The sequence below is a fragment of the Podarcis melisellensis genome (assembly GCF_964234715.1).
Source record: "Podarcis melisellensis genome assembly, chromosome: 6".
Lineage (NCBI taxonomy): Eukaryota > Metazoa > Chordata > Lepidosauria > Squamata > Lacertidae > Podarcis > Podarcis melisellensis.
Window position 1 is genome coordinate 28,174,509 of NC_138538.1, and position 21,274 is coordinate 28,195,782.

A 21,274-nucleotide genomic window follows, 5' to 3' on the forward strand; every position below is an offset into this window, starting at 1 on the left:
TGGGAAATACGTCAGGGTACATGCACATTATCACTGCCAAGTGCTAGCTTCCAAACGTGTGCTAGAGCACGCATCTTCAAAATAAATTATAAGGCTGTACCAAGTGTTCTGCACACAATTTCAATGAAAGTGTCCACTTAATAATGGAAGCCAAGAAGATAATACACCTATTAAACCTTAATTGATCCTGTTTCTTTCCTTTTCCCTTGTTGATGGATCTTAACCATAACTGTTGCTACCAGCTGCCAAATCAGTGAATTCCAGGATGACGACCAGGAACAGAACTTGCTGACTAGTAACTTGATTTTTCTTTAGTTTTATTATATGCAGCAGAATAAAGCACAGCTTTGTACAAGCTACTATATACACAGAGACAAGATTCAAATTCCTATTCCAAACTCAACACTCCAACAACAAACTGCTGTGTCATACTGCTTATAAGGGAGAACTTAGCCGGTCACCACCTGTTGCTAGGCTTCCTGCAAGTTACTTGGTGTAATTTCCTCCCATTCCTAATAGTGTGTTAAAAGAATTGAGTACTGATACAAAAACCAAACTGCCCATTAGCTTTGTGTGTTTATACCACAGTCTGTATTTGTTTTATCAGTTTGAACGTGCTAAAAGAACTTCTATCATTCTTTGAGAGTATTAATAAGTGTGTGGATAAGAATGCTCCAGTAGACTGTGTACCTGTCCAAGACCTTCACAAAGATGCCTGACAGCACAAACTTACACATGCTTTTTTTTTTTTTATAAAAATTTTTATTAAGATTTTTTACAGATACATATTTAACAAACAGAATAGGTTTCATAACATCCTTTCATTCTATTGTGGACTCCCTCACGTCTCCCGCTTCCACTTTCATCATTAAAAACGAATTTTTCCAAGCAAATTATCATCTTGTTTATGCTCTTAAGTGCAATATTTAGGTTAAACTCAAATAAAAAATTATAATTTAATGGTAGACAGTTATTTCTGCTCTGGCTTCCTTGTTAGGATTCAACCAAATTACAGTACTTTTGTAAATAAATCTTAAATTTCTTCCAGTCTTCTTCAACCCTCTCCTCTCCCAGGTCGCGGATTCTGCCAGTCATCTCAGCCAGTTGCATATAGTCCATCAGCTGCATCTGCCATTCTTCCAGTGTGGGTAGATCTTGGGTTTTCCAGCTCTTAGCAATAAGTATCCTTGCCGCCGTTGTAGCGTACATAAAAAATGTTCTGTCCTTCTTTAACACGTTCTGGCCGACCATGCCCAGAAGGAAGGCCTCTGGTTTCTTGGTGAAGGTATACTTAAATACCTTTTTTAACTCATTGTATATCATTTCCCAAAAGGCCTTCACTTTAGGGCAGGTCCACCAGAGGTGAAAGAATGTTCCTTCATTTTCCTTACATTTCCAACATTTGTTATTAGACGAATGGTATATTTTAGCCAATTTCACTGGGGTCATGTACCATCTATATATCATTTTCATTACATTTTCCTTCAGAGCATTACATGCTGTGAAGTTCAGCCCGGTGGTCCATAACCTTTCCCAGTCCTCAAACATAATGTTGTGCCCAATATCCTGGGCCCACTTTATCATAGCCGATTTAACCAATTCGTCTTGTGTGTTCCATTTCAGCAGCAAGTTATACATTTTTGAAAGTACCTTGGTCTTAGGTTCTAGCAGTTCTGTTTCCAGTTTCGATTTCTCCACCTGGAATCCTAACTTTTTATCAATCTTAAACACTTCCTTAATCTGAGCATAGTGTAACCAGTCTCGCACTTTATCTTTCATTTTCTCTAAACTCTGCAGTTTCCAATTGTCTCCATCCCTTTCTAGTATTTCCCAATATTTTGGCCAATTGGCCTCCATATTGGGTCTTTTTCGGGCCTTAGCCTCCAAAGGTGACAGCCACCTCGGTGTTTTGTTTTCTAATAAGTCTTTGTATCTTGTCCAGACATTAAATATTGCTTTTCTGACAATATGGTTCTTAAAGACCTTGTTGATCTTAACCTTGTCGTACCATAAATATGCATGCCATCCAAATGCATTGTTAAAACCTTCCAAATCCAGCACATCCGTGTCCTCCAGAAGTAGCCAGTCTTTTAGCCAGCAGAAAGCTGCGGCTTCATAGTACAACTTTAAGTCTGGCAGGGCAAAGCCCCCTCTTTCTTTTGCGTCCGTTAATATCTTAAACTTAATTCTGGGCTTTTTGCCCTGCCAGACAAATTTGGAGATATCTTTCTGCCACTTCCGGAAGCACTCCGTTTTATCTACAATCTGCAATGTCTGAAACAAAAATAACATTTTTGGCAATACATTCATCTTAATAGCAGCTATTCGACCTAACAATGAAAGTTTCAATTTTGACCAGCTATCCAAGTCTCTCTTAATTTCAGACCAACATTTTTCATAATTATCTTTAAACAGACTCAAATTCTTTGCTGTTATGTTTACCCCTAGGTATTTAACTTTCTTAACCACAGTTAACTCTGTCTCTCTCTGAAACCGTTCCGACTCAATATCTGTCAAGTTTTTTCCCAACACCTTGGTTTTTTGCTTATTTAGTTTAAATCCCGCCACCCGACCAAAATCTTGGATTAGTTGTAGTACTCTTTTCGTACTAGATTCTGGCTCCTGTAATGTCAGAACTAAGTCATCTGCAAACGCTTTAAGTTTGTATTGTTTCGCTCCGACCTGTATCCCTTCCACCAACCTGTCCCCTCTAATCGTGTTCAAGAGCACCTCCAGGACCGAAATAAATAATAACGGGGAAATCGGACAGCCTTGTCGTGTTCCTTTTTCAATTTTAAACTCTTCTGTAACCACATTGTTAACTATCAGTTTAGCCTTTTGTTCTGAATATATTGCATCAATCCCATTCTCAAACCCCCGGCCCACTCCCATTTCTTTTAAATTCCCTTTCATAAACTTCCAGGATATGTTGTCAAAGGCCTTCTCCGCATCTATAAAAATTAAAACAGCTTTAGTATTTATGTCTGTTTGTAAAAGCTCCAATATATCTATAATGTTCCTTGTATTAGCAGACATATGTCTACCTGGGAGAAAGCCTGCCTGGTCTTTATGGATTACTTTGTTTAAAACCCTCTTGAATCTACTTGCCAAAACGTCTGCAAATATTTTGTAATCCACATTTAAAAGGGAGATGGGACGGTAGTTCTTAAGCTGTGTCTTTTCAGTTTCCGATTTTGGTATCAATGTGATGAAAGCTTCTTTCCACAAACTTACACATGCTTATTCCAAACCAACTCTAGTTGAATTCAGTGGGACTGAATCCCAGGTAAGTGTAAACTTGTAGTCATGCGGTAAGGGGTGCATTGTCTTACGGATCAGCAACTGGTAGAATAGGAAGCAGGGAGTGAGAATATGTACAGTAGTTCCTCAAGAATATGTATCAGTACTGGTGCTTTTTAAACTTTTCTCATAAAGAACCTGGATCCAGTTAGGGGTGAGCAGTGAGGTCACAAGTTTTCTCATGATTCTAAGTTATTGAGGAGGGTCAAAACAGAAGAGCATCAAAAATGGTATCTCCAAACTATTTGTTAAAATGGCAAATGTGGTTCAGTCTATAACTAAAGTGTGCATTGGGGCAAGATAATTCAATCTTCATATGCCTGTGACAGGGTCTGAGTTTTTAGGGAGCAGATATTGGATTGGGATTATGGGATCATTGTGGATAGTTCAGTGAAGATTGGCAACTGAAAAGAAGCACGTTCATTAGAAGAGGGGACTGAAAATAAACTACCGATATTATAATGCCTTTATACAGATCTGTGATGTGACCATGCTTGGAAATGCTGTGCAAGTTGTGGTCACCGTGTCTCAAAGGAAGTTGTAGTGCTTGGAAAGGTGAAGAACAGGGCAACCCAAATTGAGCTTGCCAAGTGAAGGGTACAGTCTTCAGGGCGTTAAAAAAGGTAAGAGATACGATAGAATAATATGGATAGAAAAGTTTTCTCTCACATAATACTAAGCTGGAGCGTGTCGATAAAGCCTGAAGATTGTTCTGAATCCCCAAACAAAAGTAATGCCCGGGATATGAACAAGGGATGGAAATGTAGAGTTGGAAGGGATCCACCCACATGGTCATCTCGTCCCTCCCCCTGCAATGTGTCTCCCAAGTGCTGGACCACAGCTTCCCTCATCCCTGAATGGCTGGCTCTCAAGGGAGTTGGGGCCCAACATCACCTGAAGGTTCATAGGCTCCTCACCCCTTGAATAAATGTTGGAAATATGTAAATTGTGCTGGTGACTAAAAGGTGGTTAAATAACTTAGCAGTAGTTAAGGCTTTTGCAATGGCTACTGGTCACGATGGCTGCGTGACACCATGCATTTGAACAGCAGTTGCTTGGGAACAGCAACAGGCTATTGGCCTCTTGACCAGCCAGTGGACTTCCCAAGAGGCATCAGTTTAGCCGTGTGAGAAGCAGGGCAGTAGATTAGACAGGCTGTTGTTCTGAACCAGCAGGGCTGGATTCTAAAGTTTTAGTATTTTACAAATAACGGTTCAAGCAATTTAAATGTTCGGGGTCATTGGGGAAAGAGTCGCTCTTCATTACACTACAGGGCCTTGTTGTGCAACCGACAATTTTAATCCACAGTAAAGGGAAGAGGATAAATCAGTGATATGTATGTGCTTTGCGGGCATTTGTGGTGAGTCCTATACTTTGAAGGAGTAGCATGTATCCATAGTATTAGCCATAGCAGCTGGGTTAGCCATATAAAGCAAGCTGGGACTGACTGTTTTTGCAGACCCCTCCAACGTTTTAACGTTTGAACACGTTCTGTTTTTGAATTTTAATTTGTATGTGTACCATCGCACAGCTCAGTTTTGCTACCGAATCATTTTTATTTTCTCTCCAAAGACTTGAGAACAGTAAAGTCTAAAGTCATGTTTTGTTTTGTAAAAAAAGAAAAGAAAATGTTTTAAAATATCATCTGAACTGTAATGAATGATAGATTAAGGTTACCAGAGTTTTCCCAATGAATCCGGGGACACTTTTCAACGTCAATAGATTTTGTATGGGGGCTGGTTTGTAAATCCGGAGACGGCTGGTAACCTTATGATAGATGTATCTTCAAAAGTTAATAAAGCCAAGATCAGTGCCTCTTGTGTAACGTTACTGTGGCATTGTGGTTGTCTTCACAGGACACTTTTATGAACCCCATCTACATTTACCGCTCCCCTGCTATAGCCTTGCTTCTTCAGTTTAACAACTAGTCATTGTGTGCATAGGGACAAGGAAACACGCCTTCTGGTGGCATATAGAGCACAAATAGATTTTTGATGTTTGGGGTAGAAGTCCAAAGGCGCAGGATGCAGCAACTTTGCTGAAGCCACACAGCTCTGGATCAGATCAGTGCCTGAGCAAGAGTTTGCTTAGGGACCTTGGGTATAAACGTCATCTTTAGTCACTTCTAGCTTGGATTAATCTCGGCAGGGATCTTGAATACCAGATCTGTGCTGGTATTAATAGTGTGTGTGCATGGATCCTGCCACCACTGGCAGCAACTTGTAACTTTATGAAGAGTGGTGGGCAGAAGGTACATTGGGACTTCCTAGTGGTTTGCAAGGATCAGCAAGGATTCTGTCTCAATTATGTAGCAATAGTAACCCCCCTCTACTAATTAAGCTGTACAGATGACTAAAGGGCGGGGGAGGCAGGGGGAAGAAGAGAGCTGGGTGTGGATTTTTGTGTGAGGACTGTGCTCAGTTCTGGTACTGACACAAATCCCTGGACTGAGTATATGCTCAGAGGCCCCCTGTTCCTTAAGTCTGAGAGTATGTTCACTTCTGTCACTATTTTGTACTTGACTCTGGTTTGCTGCTAATAAGGCAGGGTAGATCCCGCCAGCCTGAACTATTCCTACCCCTTGCATTATGGAGTGCAGCGTCCGCCACTGCCACCAACCCCCAGCATTTGCTGCCTGACGGAGCTGCCTCATTTTGCATAACGGTAGTGCTGGTCCTGACCCCCAAAACATTTTGGTAATTTTTAGCAAGGTCTGAAAGGCCGGGATTGTTGAGTGAGCACTGCAGAGAGCCAATCTGATTGTAATTGTAAATTACAACCTGCTGTTTGCAGACCGTTTATGTGTACTGCTCAGAACACTCCAAAATTCTGCTTTCCACTACAATATTTGAATGTTTGAACCCAGGCTAATAGCTTAGGTCCCCTGGACAAACCCATAGTTAGTCTGGAAAGAGCTAAACCATGAGCATGAGTTTGAACACGCTAAGCCAAAAAAGCCATGGATTATCTTAGCATGTCACAGCAGCAAAGCTACCAGACAGCGTAGCAGTTGCAATCTTCTCTCTGAGATGTGTGGATTGATTTCCCCCTGTGTGGCATGAGCACAGCAGGGGTGTGTGCAGGTGGCAGGCTCCTGCACTACAGACACTTGGTTATGCTTGATGCTGCAGATCTATGGCTCTTTTAACAGGCACATAGACCCATGCTATTCACCAGGACAAGCTTTCAGCACTTTCAGTTTGCAGCAAGGGCAACAAACAATTTAAACTAGAACTGTACTAGCAGTGCATTCAGTTTGCTTAAGAACCCACCGTTATATTGCCATTTATTCATGAAAGGACCTTGGGAAAAAGCTTTAGGGGACTCCCCCCCCCCCCGCAAAATTCCCCCGTCCAGTGATGACTGAGCATTCTTAGTTGCTAGGGAATGCCAATCGATAGATGGGAGGGCCTGACTGGGTGGAATGCTGAGCAGGATAACCACACTCCAATGTTTGGTTGCGGATCCTACTTGTGGTTCTGAATGGCTAGCATTTGGGTATACAGGCAACTCTCAACTTTGGCAGGGGATGCATTCCAGGGATAGCGTGTAAAACTAGAATTGTGTATAGTCAAAACACATTAGGTTCAATGGCAAATTGGAGTGCCAAACTCATTTCCCCCAGACTGCTGCCCCTTTCCCCCCTACTTTTTAATTTTTAAATTTTGTTTGCCAAGCACTTAAAGCTGAATGCACACAGATTAAATGTGTGTAAGTGGCAAATTACCTGTATATGAAAAAAGAGCAGTGGGAAGAACAAAAGAATCAGTGGGAAACTGTGAATTAAGCAATATGAACCAAAACAAATACTCGATGTGATGTAGGCATACTTGGAAATCAGTTTCTATTTCTAGTTGGAAGAGTAAGACTTTCACAGGTAGCAGTAAAACAGAGCCTATTTAAAGAAGTTAAAAAAAGTAGCAGCAAGACTACATGATGAATCAAGTTCTTCCTTTTATTATACAGGATTTTATATACAAAGCCCCCCCTTCCTTCCATACCCCCGTCTTGTGGTTGGATCATAGCAAAACAAAGCCTAGAAAGCAGTTCTAAAATAGCTCAGTACAACAAAGTGGCCAAACTTTGCAGGAGGCGCAGAAGAGAAAAGGCAATAGAAAAAGAAAGCGGAGAAAAACAAAACAAGTGCCCCCTTTTGCTCTCCAGGATGTATTTTCAACAAAGAAGCTGATGTATGTTGTTGTGCTTTGAGAGCCATGACCCTCTGTTAACAAGCCCTAAGGAAGAGATGCAGTCCGGTGGGATGTTTTCCAGCAGAAATCTTTTTTTAAAAAGTTGAGAACCCAAGGTCTTACGGAAGTGGCTTATACAACAATGCTGTTCTCTCCCTTTCTGAGCAGGTTGGTTGAAGTCTCTAGGACAGAGTCATGCTGTTAAGCCAACACCACACCATCTCTTGCTGAAGTTGGCGATGAGGAGTAGACTGCGTTAGAGAGGATTAGATCACAGAAGGGAACATTGCAAAATAAAAACAAAGATAATATGCAATTTGCCGGATATTTCAACTTAAATCAGCTGCACAACATACATTGCATACCTTTTGTCATCACGGGTGTGAATGGGCTGAAAGCATCTGCATTTCAGAGAAAGGATGAAAGGAAGCAGATTAAAGGTAAAGGCAAAGGGACCCCTGACTGTTAGGTCCAGTTGCGGACGACTCTGGGTTGTGGCGCTCATCTCGCTTTACTGGCCGAGGGAGCCGGCATTTGTCTGGGTCATGTGGCAGCATGACTAAGCCGCTTCTGGCGAATCAGAACAGTGCATGGAAATGCCATTTACCTTCCCTCCAGAGCGGCACCCATTTATCTACTTGCACTTTGGCATGCTTTCGAAATGCTAGGTTGGCAGGAGCTGGGACCGAGCAACGAGAGCTCACCCCGTCACAGAGATTTGAACTGCCAGCCTTCTGATCAGCAAGCCCTAGGCTCAGTGGTTTAGACAAGCAGATTAGAATCATAGAATTGGAAGGGACCATGAGGGTCATATAGTCCACCCCCCTGCAGTGCAGGAATCGTTTGCCCAACATGGGGCTCATGCTCTACCGACTGAGCTACCCCAGGAAACCTTCAGGCCTCTATCCTTAAACAAAAATGAAACTGTTTTTCCTCTCTTACATCAGAAATGCAATTGGTTTCAGGTGTTATATGAGTCTTGTTTTGTTGGACAGATTGCTATCTGACCATCTCATCTTTTACCTTCCCTTTTGGACCTGATTGGGTTGACCTTATTTTTATAAAGAGCAAATAAATGGCTTATGAAAATTTGCTGAAGCGCATGGGTTGTAAAGCAAAGACTCCAATCATCCCTTATTCTGAAATGCTTATTTCTTATTGTATCCTCTATGGTAACTTCACTCCATACTCACACCTGTGTACAGTAGAGACCTACCACCTGCCTTAACCATTGCTGACGCTTAGGAAACTGGATGAACAAAAGGCGGTTTGTTGCTCCTGTACAGAATGGTCTGTAAATAGCCAGGTTCTCTGTTCTTCTTTCCAAAGGGCACACCACGTATGACAAGGGGCATGTCTGAAATGCCATAGTCTGCAGGGTGGAGCGGGACCAAAGCTACCTAGGAGGAGGTAAATGGACTAGGAGGAGGCACCCCTGGCTATCCCGGTCATGACCTGGATTTCAAATGCAAAACTGTAAATTGTACATAGTGAAATAGTTTTCTTTCTCTTCACTTTCTGCATCCTGTCCTCATCGTGTCTCAGGAGCAAGGCTCTTTATATAGTATCTCTCTCGCTTTCCTTTCCAGGCGTAAGAAATCAGTTCCAATATTGGCTGTTGAGATCATGGAACGACGGGTGCTTGTGCTGGCAGCAGGGCTCTAAGTCTGTAGTACAAGGGTGGGTTTGATGGGCACTGATGAGGATCCACTGGGATGGCTAGTTTGCTGTGTACTACAAAACGGCTTGGAGAGATTGGTCCATGTTTCTCCTTTTGAATGCCAGGCAGAGAGATGATGGCAGTCCTGCATGTTATGCTTATCTGGCTCAACATGCCAAGGCAGGATTGAACCTCTTGTTGTCCTCCCTCTCTTCATCACGGTTGCGCTGATTATGCTAGGGGGCGGGGAGGAAGAGGGAAAAGAGTAAACAGATAGACTGAATAACTTCTCTGTGATTCATGCTCAATTGTTGGAAGCCTTTATTGGCGGAAAGGGTCATATCTCAGCAGGAGGGCACATGTTCTGCATGCAGAAGGTCCCATGTTAAATCCATGCCATTTCCAGGTAGGTCTGGGAAAGATTATTGTCTGAACCCCTGGGAAGTCACTATCAGAAATAAGGTGGGGGCTGTTAAATTTAAAGGGTGGAATTCATCCATCAGGGTGAATGGGACAGTGCTCCACCAACCTCAGTCTGCTTCTAGTCCCTCATGCCTGCCATCTTTCTTACAACAACAACAACAATCTTTATTACGGTCCAGAGACCCAACAAATCATTACAAATCAATACACAGTTCATACAGCCTACCTCCAGGTTAATCAAGCATTTTGTTTAGAATATAGGGCTCATTTGTTCTTGCAACCACTGATAAGAACTTTGACACTGCTAATGTTCTAGCTTTTGTCCGGTCTTCCAGTAGGAACCTGACATAGTGAGCCTCTGATTTTCCCGGGAAAGGTACCAGCAAGGGTAGTATCAGTTCAGCCCTGGCCTGCTCATATTTTGCACAATGCAACAAAATATGATTTATGGAATCGATGTCTTGAGCACACGAGCAAAGTCTGTCCTGGTAGGGAACTCCTCTCAACCTACCATCCAACACTGCAGAGGGGAAGACATTTAGTCTGGCTTTGGTGAAAAGCCTTCGGTAGTTATCCTTACAACCACTCCAGGGGGTGCCACTCAATGTCTTCCCCCTCAATGTCTGCTGAACTCAACAGGAAGGAGGATGGGGACAAAACTAAAACTAGTTGGCTCTGTTTGCCTTTGACTCTGGCTCTTCCTACTATTGGCCTCCACGTCTTCTTCTCTTCCAGTCCCAATGAACAGCCCAGCATTGCACTAGAAGACTTCCACTCATGCACCAGGGCTTCCCCTTCCTCTCCTCCACCTTACAGCCCTAAGCATCCTCCAGATCTGCTCTGGAGGATTGGAGAAAATGGCCAAAATCAGCCGTGGGTCTGTGGGTGTATTCTGGCACCAGGGATGGGGAACCTGTTGTTTTCCAGATGTTGTCCCAACTCCCACCATTTCTTGGCCTTGATGGCTGGAGATTATGAGAGTTGAGGGCCCAGCAACATCTGGAGGGCCCTAGTTTCCTCATCCCTGGCCTGTGTCACAAACCTCTTTGTACAGTCTTTGACTAAAAGCAAAGAGCAGCAAATTTGCAAAAAAGGGGCAACACTGTTGAAATTAAGCTTGCCGAATTGACTATATACAAATGTGCACCGTTCATCATATCTTTTTTTGAGAAAAACAAAGTATTATATATGCTCGTAAATATACCTAGTTACTGTAGGCTGGAGTCCTCCACATCTGTGTAATGGCTATTCTCCTGAAAGAGAAGAAAAAAGGGGAGGAGATTATTTGATTCTCTTTTTTAGCTGTTGCTAGGATAAGGGTTACATGTATTGGAAATAAATAACCCTAACAGTGATATCTTATACATGGCTACTCAGAGCCCTTACTGAATTCAGGTGGGCTCATTCCCAGGTAAGTGTGTATAGGACTGCAGCCCACATGTCCATGGGGTTGGGTTGTTGCCAATTTCTTTTGGATGCATAGGCCCATTTGTAAAGCAGAGAAATTGTTGTGGGCACCACATACATACTGCAACCAAGCACACACCACAATCTACTATATTGACCGCAGCTGAATTTTCTTTCTAGCCTAACTTCAAAGGGGGGTGGATTCTGTAGGTGCCCAAGAAGGCATTTCTGACCACGTGGGTGCCACATAGTCAACCTTTGTGAAAATTGGCAAATATCTAGTTCTGTAAGCACTCATTACTAATAAAAGTGATGCTGGAGCATTAGTTCAGCATTAGTAACATTAAATTGCAGCTCAGAAGTATCTGAATTAATAATCTGAGCAGAATGCCCTGAGAAGAGCTTCTTGTAGGGGGAAAATATGATACATGAGATGGGAGTTATAAAATACTTTGCGCACTGGCAAATGCTCTAGAAATCATTGCTAAGTGATGATACCAGTACTTTAAAACAGCTTGGGAATTTGTTGAGCAAGCAGGGCTGGGTCCAAAGAAGTTTCCATGAATTTTTATAGCTTGTTCCTCTTGAACACTATTAAATCATGCATTAAATGTGAATCCCCCAATCATTACACTTCTTTGGAATTATTGGTTCAAATACTTGGGCCCTGGTTTGACAGCTGATTATTCGCAGTGACATTTCATGCTGTAGCTATGCTTAATTTGGTTAATGCAACACCACCACCAGCAGCTCGTACTGTATCTGCACAGCAAGGTAGGGTAGTGACTGACCTTCCAAGGGAAAGTAACTGGGGTTTTCTCCAGTGTGCCACAGTGGCTTTCAGTGAATGAAGAAAGATGCACGTTCTGGAATTATGGCCCCTCTAAACTTTGCATTGCATGTGTTATTTCAATGTATACAACTTTCAAGATTGCTCGCTGACAAGTGTATAAACCAAATTGCAGAAAGGCAATAATTTGCTGAACTGGGTTTAACATTTAATGTGATTTGATTATAGAGAGCAGTTCTCATTCTGTGTATGTGTGTGTGTGTGTGCGCGCGCGTGCAGTTGGTTATTTTATTGGAAATGAGATCAAAGGATAGCTCACGATAATAATGATGAGTCAGATGTTCAGCTGCGGGCCCTGCATGTTCAATTTATGTGCACATAGTGAAACCATGGCAGGATCTGCTGAACACACTCTTTTGCAAATCTGATGTGCTTGTGGCATTTCCACAAACAGGACATATGATGGAACACATGCGGGGCAGAGCCTGCTAGTTCCATGCCATGTGCACGTTCATTCCATGTGCCCAAATGTCCATGCAGGGCTAAAGAGTTGGGTGGGATCAGCTGCGGCATGCCACCAAGGGGAGTCCTTATCTGTCTAAGTTAAATGACCACTGCTGTAAAAGTTTCTTGGCGCTAAGGTTTTAAACCGGTTTTCAAAATATTTAAGTGGTATAGTTTTGGCTACAATTGGGATGACGACGATGGCTTGTTAATCTATGGATCACCTTTCACATGCAACTCAATGTGATTTACAAACATGCCGTATAACCTGCTGCAAATAATTTTTAAAACGGTATAAACACACACACAAACCAACTGCGACTGAAAATAGGTTTCCATTTTGTGTTGTTTTTAAACCTAACTAGGAGACCTTTTCATCTAACTGGAAAAAGATGCCAAACTATAATGTCTTCAATTGTTTCTGGAAAGGACAGAGAGCAGGAAGCTGCCATAGCACCACAGGGATACTGTTCCACAAAACAAGGATGGCCAAGCCAAACTGAAAGCCTTGGTCCTCGTAGATCCTGTGGGAGCAGGTTTCTGCTATTTTTGCTTGGCACTGCAAATTTCAGAGCATTATCTGCAGGTCTAGTAAAAACAGAGCATGACAGAGAGAGACTTGGGGTGTCGTTCCAGTTTGTGGGCTGGGTAGGCAAGACGTTATCAGCAGGGCCCCTACCTGTATGGGACTAAGTACATCCAGGGATTGGCAGTGAGCCCTACACATGAAATGGGCCTTGGCAGATGCCTGGCATTGCCACCAAGTGGTGCCAGCCCTGGATACTTGTTCTGATCTAACTGAAAGCTAGATGTCTGCAGGAGGAGCATTTTGCTTATTCGTGTCTCTTGCTGGAGAGAGAATCCTGCTGTGAGTGCCTGATTCTCAGTTCCAGCCTAGGATTCAAGGCTACAGTAGCCATGCACCCCCTTTTTTGGAGAGGACTGTCTTCTGTTTGAAGGACTGCCTTCTCTCAGTTTAAAAATCAAGAGCCATCAGAAAAGACAGTGGGTGGGCCCGCCAACAGCACCTGGACAGCATAATGAGCTGGCACAGAGGTCACATGGGAACTGTCTTCCCTACAATGGTGAGATGCATTGTATTTCTGTTTAAATTATAGTAATGAGGCTAAATTTGCATTTCTACATAGAGATTAGCATATGCAATTCTATGCAAGTCTCTACTTTTGTCCCCTTCTTTGGCGATGCGCAGTTAGCCTCCCCATCCAAGGTTCTGTATTGGCAGCTAAGATGCTACATTTTAGCCATCTTGAGAATTATAATGTATTATAAATATTAATCCAGTGTTTTGTTACCCCTGGAGGGTGGCATATATGGCTATTAACAGTTGCCCTGTGAGTTTCCATAGCAGGTTTCTCCTTTAATTCACCTACTGCTTGGGAATTTTTTTATAGTTTATATATTGCAGAGGCCTTTGGCTATGTACAATAAAGCTGAATGTCAACCAGCATGAAATATCTTAAAAAGAAAAGAGTGGTATGCCAGGTATTTCAGGAGTGGGAATGGTGTGCATATGTATGGAATTTCAGCCGCCTGCTTCATCGCTATATAGCTGGTTTCACATTTATTTATTTTTAAAAGGGCTATCTATGCATGTGCTGCATTGGATCAGACCCAAGGCAATCTGAGTTGGGAATTTACAACAGCTTATTATGATATGTTTTCCAGCCACATATCCAGACAGTCACACATCTGAGAATAAACTGTCTTGGAACAAAGCTCTTTGCATTAGGCAGAGATTGACAGCCGAGAAAGCCTGGATTTGTTGATTTGAATGCGGAAGGACAGGTCCCATTTCTGAGCGTCAACATGCCAGGTGCTTCCTGGAAAGGCCACCTTCCAGGATGGGCTGAAAAGCGGATAACCCAGCTGTAACCGATCACAGCATGAAAGACGGCCATTTATTTGATGGGAGGGGGAGAGAATATTGCTTTTGCCAGCAATCTGAACACTGTCAAAATTGTACAAGGCTTATCAATCCACAGGGGTGGGAGAGCAATGGTTTCCTACCAATTCATCGTCACAGTCATCTCTCAGGAGACCTTCTTCTTCTCCCTCCTCGCCGTTGAGTGGCTCCTCTACGTTCATTTCTGCCTCAGATGCTGTGTCTTCTTGGGAAAGCTCGCTTTTGTTCCCATCTGCTTTCTTTCTGACCTCTGCAGGATGAGATGTAGTAAGGGACAAACCCAAGAGATTGACACTCCATTTGGGCCACTCTCTGAATCAGAATCATTTCATTGTTGTTCACACTAACCAGTGGTCTGGGAACTCTTAACTTTGTGACAGATCCTGCTTTTGATCAGATGTAAACCAGAGGAGGGTATGGGAGGAGCTTTGATCACCTACTGAGAGCTGGGCAGGGGTGGTGATTCCAGGTTTAGAGAGATGAAACCTCTCCCCTCTCCGCCATTTACAGTGGGAGGAGTGGGAGAATCCATGGACATGGTTTCCATACAAGGGGACGGGACAAGCAACAACTCCGTGGGTTAAAACCTGAACATCTTATGAAAGTGTTATAAAATCTACCTTTTTAGGGCTTTTGGCTGCAATCCTACCTCCACTTACCTGGAAGTAAGCCCCACGGAATTCTATAGGACTTACTTTTAAGTAGACATAGTTAGGATTGCAGTGGAAATCAGGAAGTACCATCAGATTAAAACAAGTGGGCCCTGCAACAACTTTTTGCAGTGTTGGTTGCTCCTGTTCACTGGTCAGTCTGCTAACCGCCCCCCACTCCTTTCATTTCCCCCCTCCTCAACAGGAGTTTGTGGCCATTGAACACGCTCAGTCCTCATGGGGGCTGGTGGGGTCCCTTCCCCATGGGTTTCCACACCCATAGCTTTTATGTACTCCTGCAAACTCTCTTCCCAAGCCTACTGTTATCCTTCTCTTGTGTTTGTTTGTGTGTTAGAGATGTCACAGAATTCCAATGTACGCAGAAACGGGAGCAGAAAATTGCTGATGTTCACTTATTTGTCCCATGTCTGGAACGGAAATCAATCCAGCGAATCACCATCCACTACCATTGTCCCCTTCAGTCTGCAAATGATACATAACTAATTCTACGCCAACCAATTTGCAGTGCATTGACATTAAAGTGGTGGGATAATGTAAATACAATGCAACTTATGTAACTTGCATAAATTACATGATTTTGCCGCAGTCGACAGTAAGGCAAATAACATTGTTTTTGGTGGGAGACAAACTGCAGCAGAGTGGAAACTACGCTGCATGTGATTAATATGGGACAGAAAGGAAAGGGATGCCTTTTTACATCTTTAGTATGTGTGGTTTCCAAAAGCTGTTCTGTTTAACTCTTGCCATCACAACCTTTGTGATAAAACGCTAACAGAATATCCTCATCTTTGAGATGCTTCAGAAACAATAGCTTGTACTTAAAAACAATAGTATGTTGGAATAATACAGTGGCCTCAGCTGCTGAATTACAAAAGCATAAATGAATGCAGGTCCCCAGGTGAAGGAGTGCTGGCAACAGCTAGGTAGCTGGCTCAGAGTTAATCTCTGCACCTGAACTCCTGCAATGTTTTGGCCTCATTGACGAGAGATTTGGAATCAGCCCACTGACCTGCCGATGCTTTCTGTTGTTCTGCAATCTGCTCCAATCTGCCCAGGAGAGCATCAATGTTGGATTTGATCTGCGTCAACTCCGTTTTAATTGTCTGCAGTTCATTGCATTTCACTTGGAGGAGAAAGAGAGAGAGAGAGAGAGAGAGAGAGAAGCCGGAAGCAAGGCTTACTATTCTTTCTTATTTTGCAAAAGTGGTGCTTTTCTTGAATGGAGACTTAGTTCTTTTCCTTATATATCTTTCAGTAGCAGGTCCTACTAGGGAGCCATCACAATATAAGGTTGTTGGATTCAATATAGGACAGGTCTCCTTTGCCTTTCATAGCTGTGAAGAAGACAGGAGAATTTTGGCAGGTATAGTTTCTCCCATCCTAGTGCTCCATAAATGGGACAAGCAATCAATGCCCCAATCCTCAGACACAGCTTATTAAAGGCACGGAAGCTCTGGACTATAATGACTTTGGCAAGAGAATGACATTGCTTGGAAGTAACCATGGATTGTAACTTTAACCCCCCCCCCCGCCAAACCTGAGAATTTTAACATACAAACCTTGAACGTTTAGCAATGGATTCTCATTTCATTTAAAGATGCTTTACACAATCACTTTGGTGGTGGACAGGTGCGGAATGATCTGATCAAGAGATCACCTTCCTCCTTTTTTTGCAGTGTTTCCTTTGTAGAACTCAGCATGGACAGAACTAGAATTAGTTGGCTCTGTGTGTCATTGGCTTTGGTTCAACTTGCTGCTGTTCTCCCTCCTTTCTGCCCTGTCAGTCCCAATGGGGCACCAACCACCACCGTGTTTTTATAAATACATGCATACGTAAAATACAGCAAACAGGGTTGCCTTGCAAAACTATTGTTAGCATATGTCGTACAATACAATGCAAAGGCAGGCTTTGAAGGCAAGCCCCGGTCTTTGAAATAGGAATTATCTCTGTGTAATAACATAGAAGCTTACATTTTAATTTGGCAGAGCTGTTTGCAATGGCAGCAGATCGGGCAAAGAGTTTGACTGGGAGTGTTGCTTTTACGCGCCGTACCAAAGGGATGGTCACTCGTGGACGCTTCACAGGAACCACCCTGGGAATGGGAGACACCCGTCCCCGATACTCAAAGAGTCTGCAAGACAAAAGTAGCTTACGGTAGAAGAAGCCCCCTCCCTTTCCCCCATAAAGTTCTATATGATTGTAAGACCTTAAGATAAATTTAAACATACAATTCAACTACGACATCCCATCAGTGCATGGATTTCTTGTTGTGCAATGAAACCTCCCCCATCTCCTCCTGCTACACATATCCTCCTCAGATCTTCTCCAGAGGCTTGGAGGAAACCCCAGAACAGATCTAAGGGGCATCTAGGGGGAAGAGAGGGAGAGAGAACATTTCACTGCACAAGTGGAAACCCTTGCAGTGACAGAACGTTCATTTAGCACTGTGTTGGATTCCAGCCATAATGCTTATTGCTTCCAAATGAATCCTTTAATGATACAATTGCAAACACTTACTCGGAACCATGCAATGGAACTTCCACATCAGCTTTTTCAAATGTACGGAATCCTTACACAAAATCAATATACAAAAGACCTTAAAAACGCCATACAAATGTAAGATGCTATGCAAAATCGATAAAGACCTCACACAATACTTTCAGAAATTTAATACATCATTAACTCTTACAATTCTTGCATTATAAACCTAATACTTAGTTCTAATCTAAATACTTGTCTACAAATGTATAATAAGGGAAATGGCTTGCCTTTTATTAGGCTTTCTGTAGCGAGCTACTTTGGCTCAAATTTGTTCATTTTGACCCTCTTCTGTTTTATCTGTAGTACCCATGTGATTTTACTCAAGGATGCTATTCCCCACATTTTTATACCTCATTCCCTTAATTGTGCTGTTTCTTTCCTTTTCTAGTATTTAGCCTAGAGGACATGGGCTGCTACTATCACATGGAAAAGTAGCTTTAAAAAAATATTTCAGAGCAACTCCTTTTATATAGGTCAAAAGATGACTTATAGGACACATTTTGTGATCTTTTGAATCACTCGGGAGCATAGGAAGCTGTGCCACTTTGTTGGTCTAGATAGGCTCAGTATTATCTGCATTGACTGGCAGTGGCTCCTCAGGACTTCAGGCTTTTCCTAGCCCTACCTGGAGATGCCAAGGATGGAATCTGAGACCACCTTCATGCAAGGCAGAGATGCTCTACCAGAGAGCTGCTCTCCTTCCCCAAGGACTGTTATTTCCTGGCAAGGTATCCATGCAGGCGAACAGACCAAAAGGTATTCTCTAATCCTGCCACATTTCCAACAACCAGCCATAAAATTATTCTATACATTTTGGATAGCATAAGGCAGGAATGGTCAGACGTCAGGGTTGCAGGATCAACTTTTGTTTTCTTCCCTGAAGCCCCAAAAGTCACCAGCTGGGGACAGGTGTAAAATGGTGGAGGCAACATACTCTTAGACTAAAGGATATGCTCAGTACAGGAATAAGTTTCCAGTACCAAAATTGAGCTCATAATCATGTCACTCAAAAATCTGGTTCCCTTTCCCTCAATCTTTCTTCATCTCAACAGCCTATTTTAGAAGGGGGCGTGGATTTTTTGTTGTTGCTGCTGTGAGCCAGAATCCTTGCTGAACATCTGAACATCACTCAGAGATCGGCCAGTAGATACCAATTTACCTTCTGCCCACACACTTGGTCTAAGAGCTATCAAGTGTTCAAAGCTTAAGCAATTTCTAATAATGTTGTAGAAACTATTTATTTGCAATTTGTGGAATCTCATGTATATGTGGGAATAATATGGGATGATCTCATTATGATAAAGCGTGTTCTCCTTCAGGGAGCGCACGTGTTGCGGTGGGGTCTACTGAGCCACCCCTTTGTTGCTGGGTAAGTTCTCCAAGATGGCCAGGGGGCATTGATTGGATTGCCGAGTTGCTGGGGCAAAAGTTATGTTGCAATTTTGGTGGGAGGGGTAAAAGGTTTAAATACTCTGCACGCAGCCTTGTACTTTCTCTTTTGCTGCGTGCAACGGATCACCCGCCCACCCGCCCTAGAATAAGGGGTTTGTTGCGTTGACCTTGCTATGCCTGTCATGGGGTCGTCTGCCTTTGAGCAGGGGCCTGGTAGGAATTTTTCCACCTGGCAAATTGGCTGGCTGGGTGGTTTTTGCCTACTGCGTAGCAAATCGTCACAACTTGTAAGGTTGTGGTTAGGCATTGGTTATAAATCTGGTGGAGGAGGGGTTAGGATAGGCTGGGCCTACCCCTCCATGGAGGGGTTCAGGATAGGCTGGGCCTGCCCCTCCGTGGTTGCTGTGGAAAGGGAATTCCGTTAAAGGAATCCTGGGGCTTGCCATCTTTTCGTCCAATCCCTGGAATGGGACTAGGGCCGGCAAGCCTTCGGGGAGCAGGCGGATGAGAGTTGAGGGTCTGTGTCTCAGCTCCAATTTTCCCCCGACTTGCTTTCCCCCGCACTGTCTTTCGGTGGTGCCCGGAAGTCAGTTCTGTCCCCAGGCGGGGGGACAGATAGTCTTAACCAATGCCTAAACAACCACTCACAGTTTGTATTTTAATGAAGTTGTGGCCAAAATCATGCCAAAAATCTTAAACAAAAATTACGTGTCCGTTGTGAGTTATTTTGGGGGGTGGATTGGGGACCTCAACACACAACTGAGATACATCTTTGTTTTATCCAAAACTATTCTATTTCAAAGCAATTCAATTGTCTCACTCCTGGCCCTTGATGTCTTAGCCAAGGGGAAAAGGAGCAGAACAACAAACACTTTTCAGCAGCACAGAACTAGACTGCGGCGAAATACATTCAGACCAATAACAAACTTGGATGAACATGAGACAATGTTCCCTTACTGCCTCTAGGGGTAGCTAGCATTCCATCCACACATGCCAGTCACTAGATTGCCTGGGATAAAAAGCGGCAGCTAGGGATATTTGATCATGAAGGTTTTGGAAGACACATTCGCTAAACCAATGCCGTTAACCGCACACAGAATACTTTTACTTAACAAATCACTATAGCCTGCAAGACTGTGACTTTTAATGCATTTTTTAAACACCTTAATGTTTCCACTCTTAGAATTAATTTAGGAACTCCCGAGGACTTGAGAACTGATGTACAAGCCCAGTTCTTTTGCTTTTCTACACCATCGTCCCTTCCTGTCCTGTGCTCCTTATCTCATTTTAGTGTCTATCCATAAACGTTTCCGGTGGGTAGAAAGTTGTGGCCTTTTATACCATGCAGTTTGAGATGCAGACAGAAGCAGGCACAATGATATTTATCCAAGTTGCATATACAGGCAGACAAGGAGAAGGAACTTTCTGAGCACAAAATACGTAGATGACAAGAGCACTCAGGAACCTATTGGGGAAATGTCAACCTGGGGAAGTATGTGAATGCCTCCAAGAGAGCAGGGGAAAGAGTAATAAAGGAAGGCAGGAAAGAGGGAGAGCAGGAAGATAGGCGTTATGAAAAAAGCATGTGGATGTGGAACATGAAACCTGAGTTTTAAAAGCACCCAGTCACATCCCTGATTGCCTTTGCAACTATGGGAGGAATTCACAGTACACATTTATGTTTTGGACTGGGTTTGGGATTTGTCTCTTGTGACTTTTAAAAATCTATCCCTTTCAGCTGGATGCACAGTCATTAACACAGTGCACTTCTTTCAGAGCCCCAGAAATGCATTATTCCACTCCTGCCGGCTCAACTCAAGGTGTATCACTTGCTCCTTTCAATCTGCTTACCTGTCATAGAAGTCATCTCTGTAGTAGTCGTAGTCAAATTCATAGCCACTGTAGACAAAAGAAAACCAGTTAGTAGTATTCTAACTTTCCCCACCCATTTCTGTTCACTTGTCACAGCCTTTATAACATGGGGTGGGAGACCTGTGGTTCTGCAGATGTTTCTGGACTCCAATTCCCATCATTTCTGAACCTTAGACTATGCTGGTTGGGGCTAGTGGGAGTTGATGTCCAACAGCTGTGCCCCAGAATATATCTGGAGTCCCCATTCCTGCTTTATGAGGTAGCAGAACTCAGCCTTGCAGATTTGGAAGAAAAGAAAATGCCCTGACCGTATGTGGAACCATTTTGGCACAGCAGGACACTCAACTTGCGCAGAATTAAGCCACAACCAGGCCTTCAACAGGAACTCATGTAAAGCAGCCAGCTTGGAGCTATAGTAGCATGAGGTTATAATGACGTAGAGGCTCAACCAACAGTTATTGTTAGCTGGGCTACCAAAAGATAAATGGGCATCCTTTTAGAAGGCAATCTGTTCTTAGCTGGAGGGGTCAGGATACGGGGAGACAGGGGGTGCGTAAGCTCCTGTCAAGAACGGTTGAGGTGGAGTCACTACCATCAAA

At 43.2% G+C, this 21,274-nt stretch overlaps 1 protein-coding gene across 4 annotated transcripts in view; it reads right to left on the reverse strand.

Moving 5' to 3' along the window:
* Window positions 1–8,153: 8,153 nt before the first annotated feature.
* Window positions 8,154–21,274, reverse strand: part of RALY (RALY heterogeneous nuclear ribonucleoprotein) — a 195,138-nt gene continuing 182,017 nt past the window's right edge. For all 4 annotated transcript variants that reach the window (XM_081917277.1, XM_081917280.1, XM_081917279.1 and 1 more), the window contains 6 exons: window positions 20,655–20,702; window positions 16,841–17,001; window positions 15,879–15,992; window positions 14,303–14,448; window positions 10,778–10,826; window positions 8,154–9,386 (listed from right to left, as the gene is read on the reverse strand). In XM_081917277.1, the coding sequence (XP_081773403.1) occupies window positions 10,782–10,826; window positions 14,303–14,448; window positions 15,879–15,992; window positions 16,841–17,001; window positions 20,655–20,702 (514 nt within the window). In that variant the 3' untranslated portion in view covers window positions 8,154–9,386; window positions 10,778–10,781. The remainder of the gene's footprint in view (window positions 9,387–10,777; window positions 10,827–14,302; window positions 14,449–15,878; window positions 15,993–16,840; window positions 17,002–20,654; window positions 20,703–21,274) is intronic.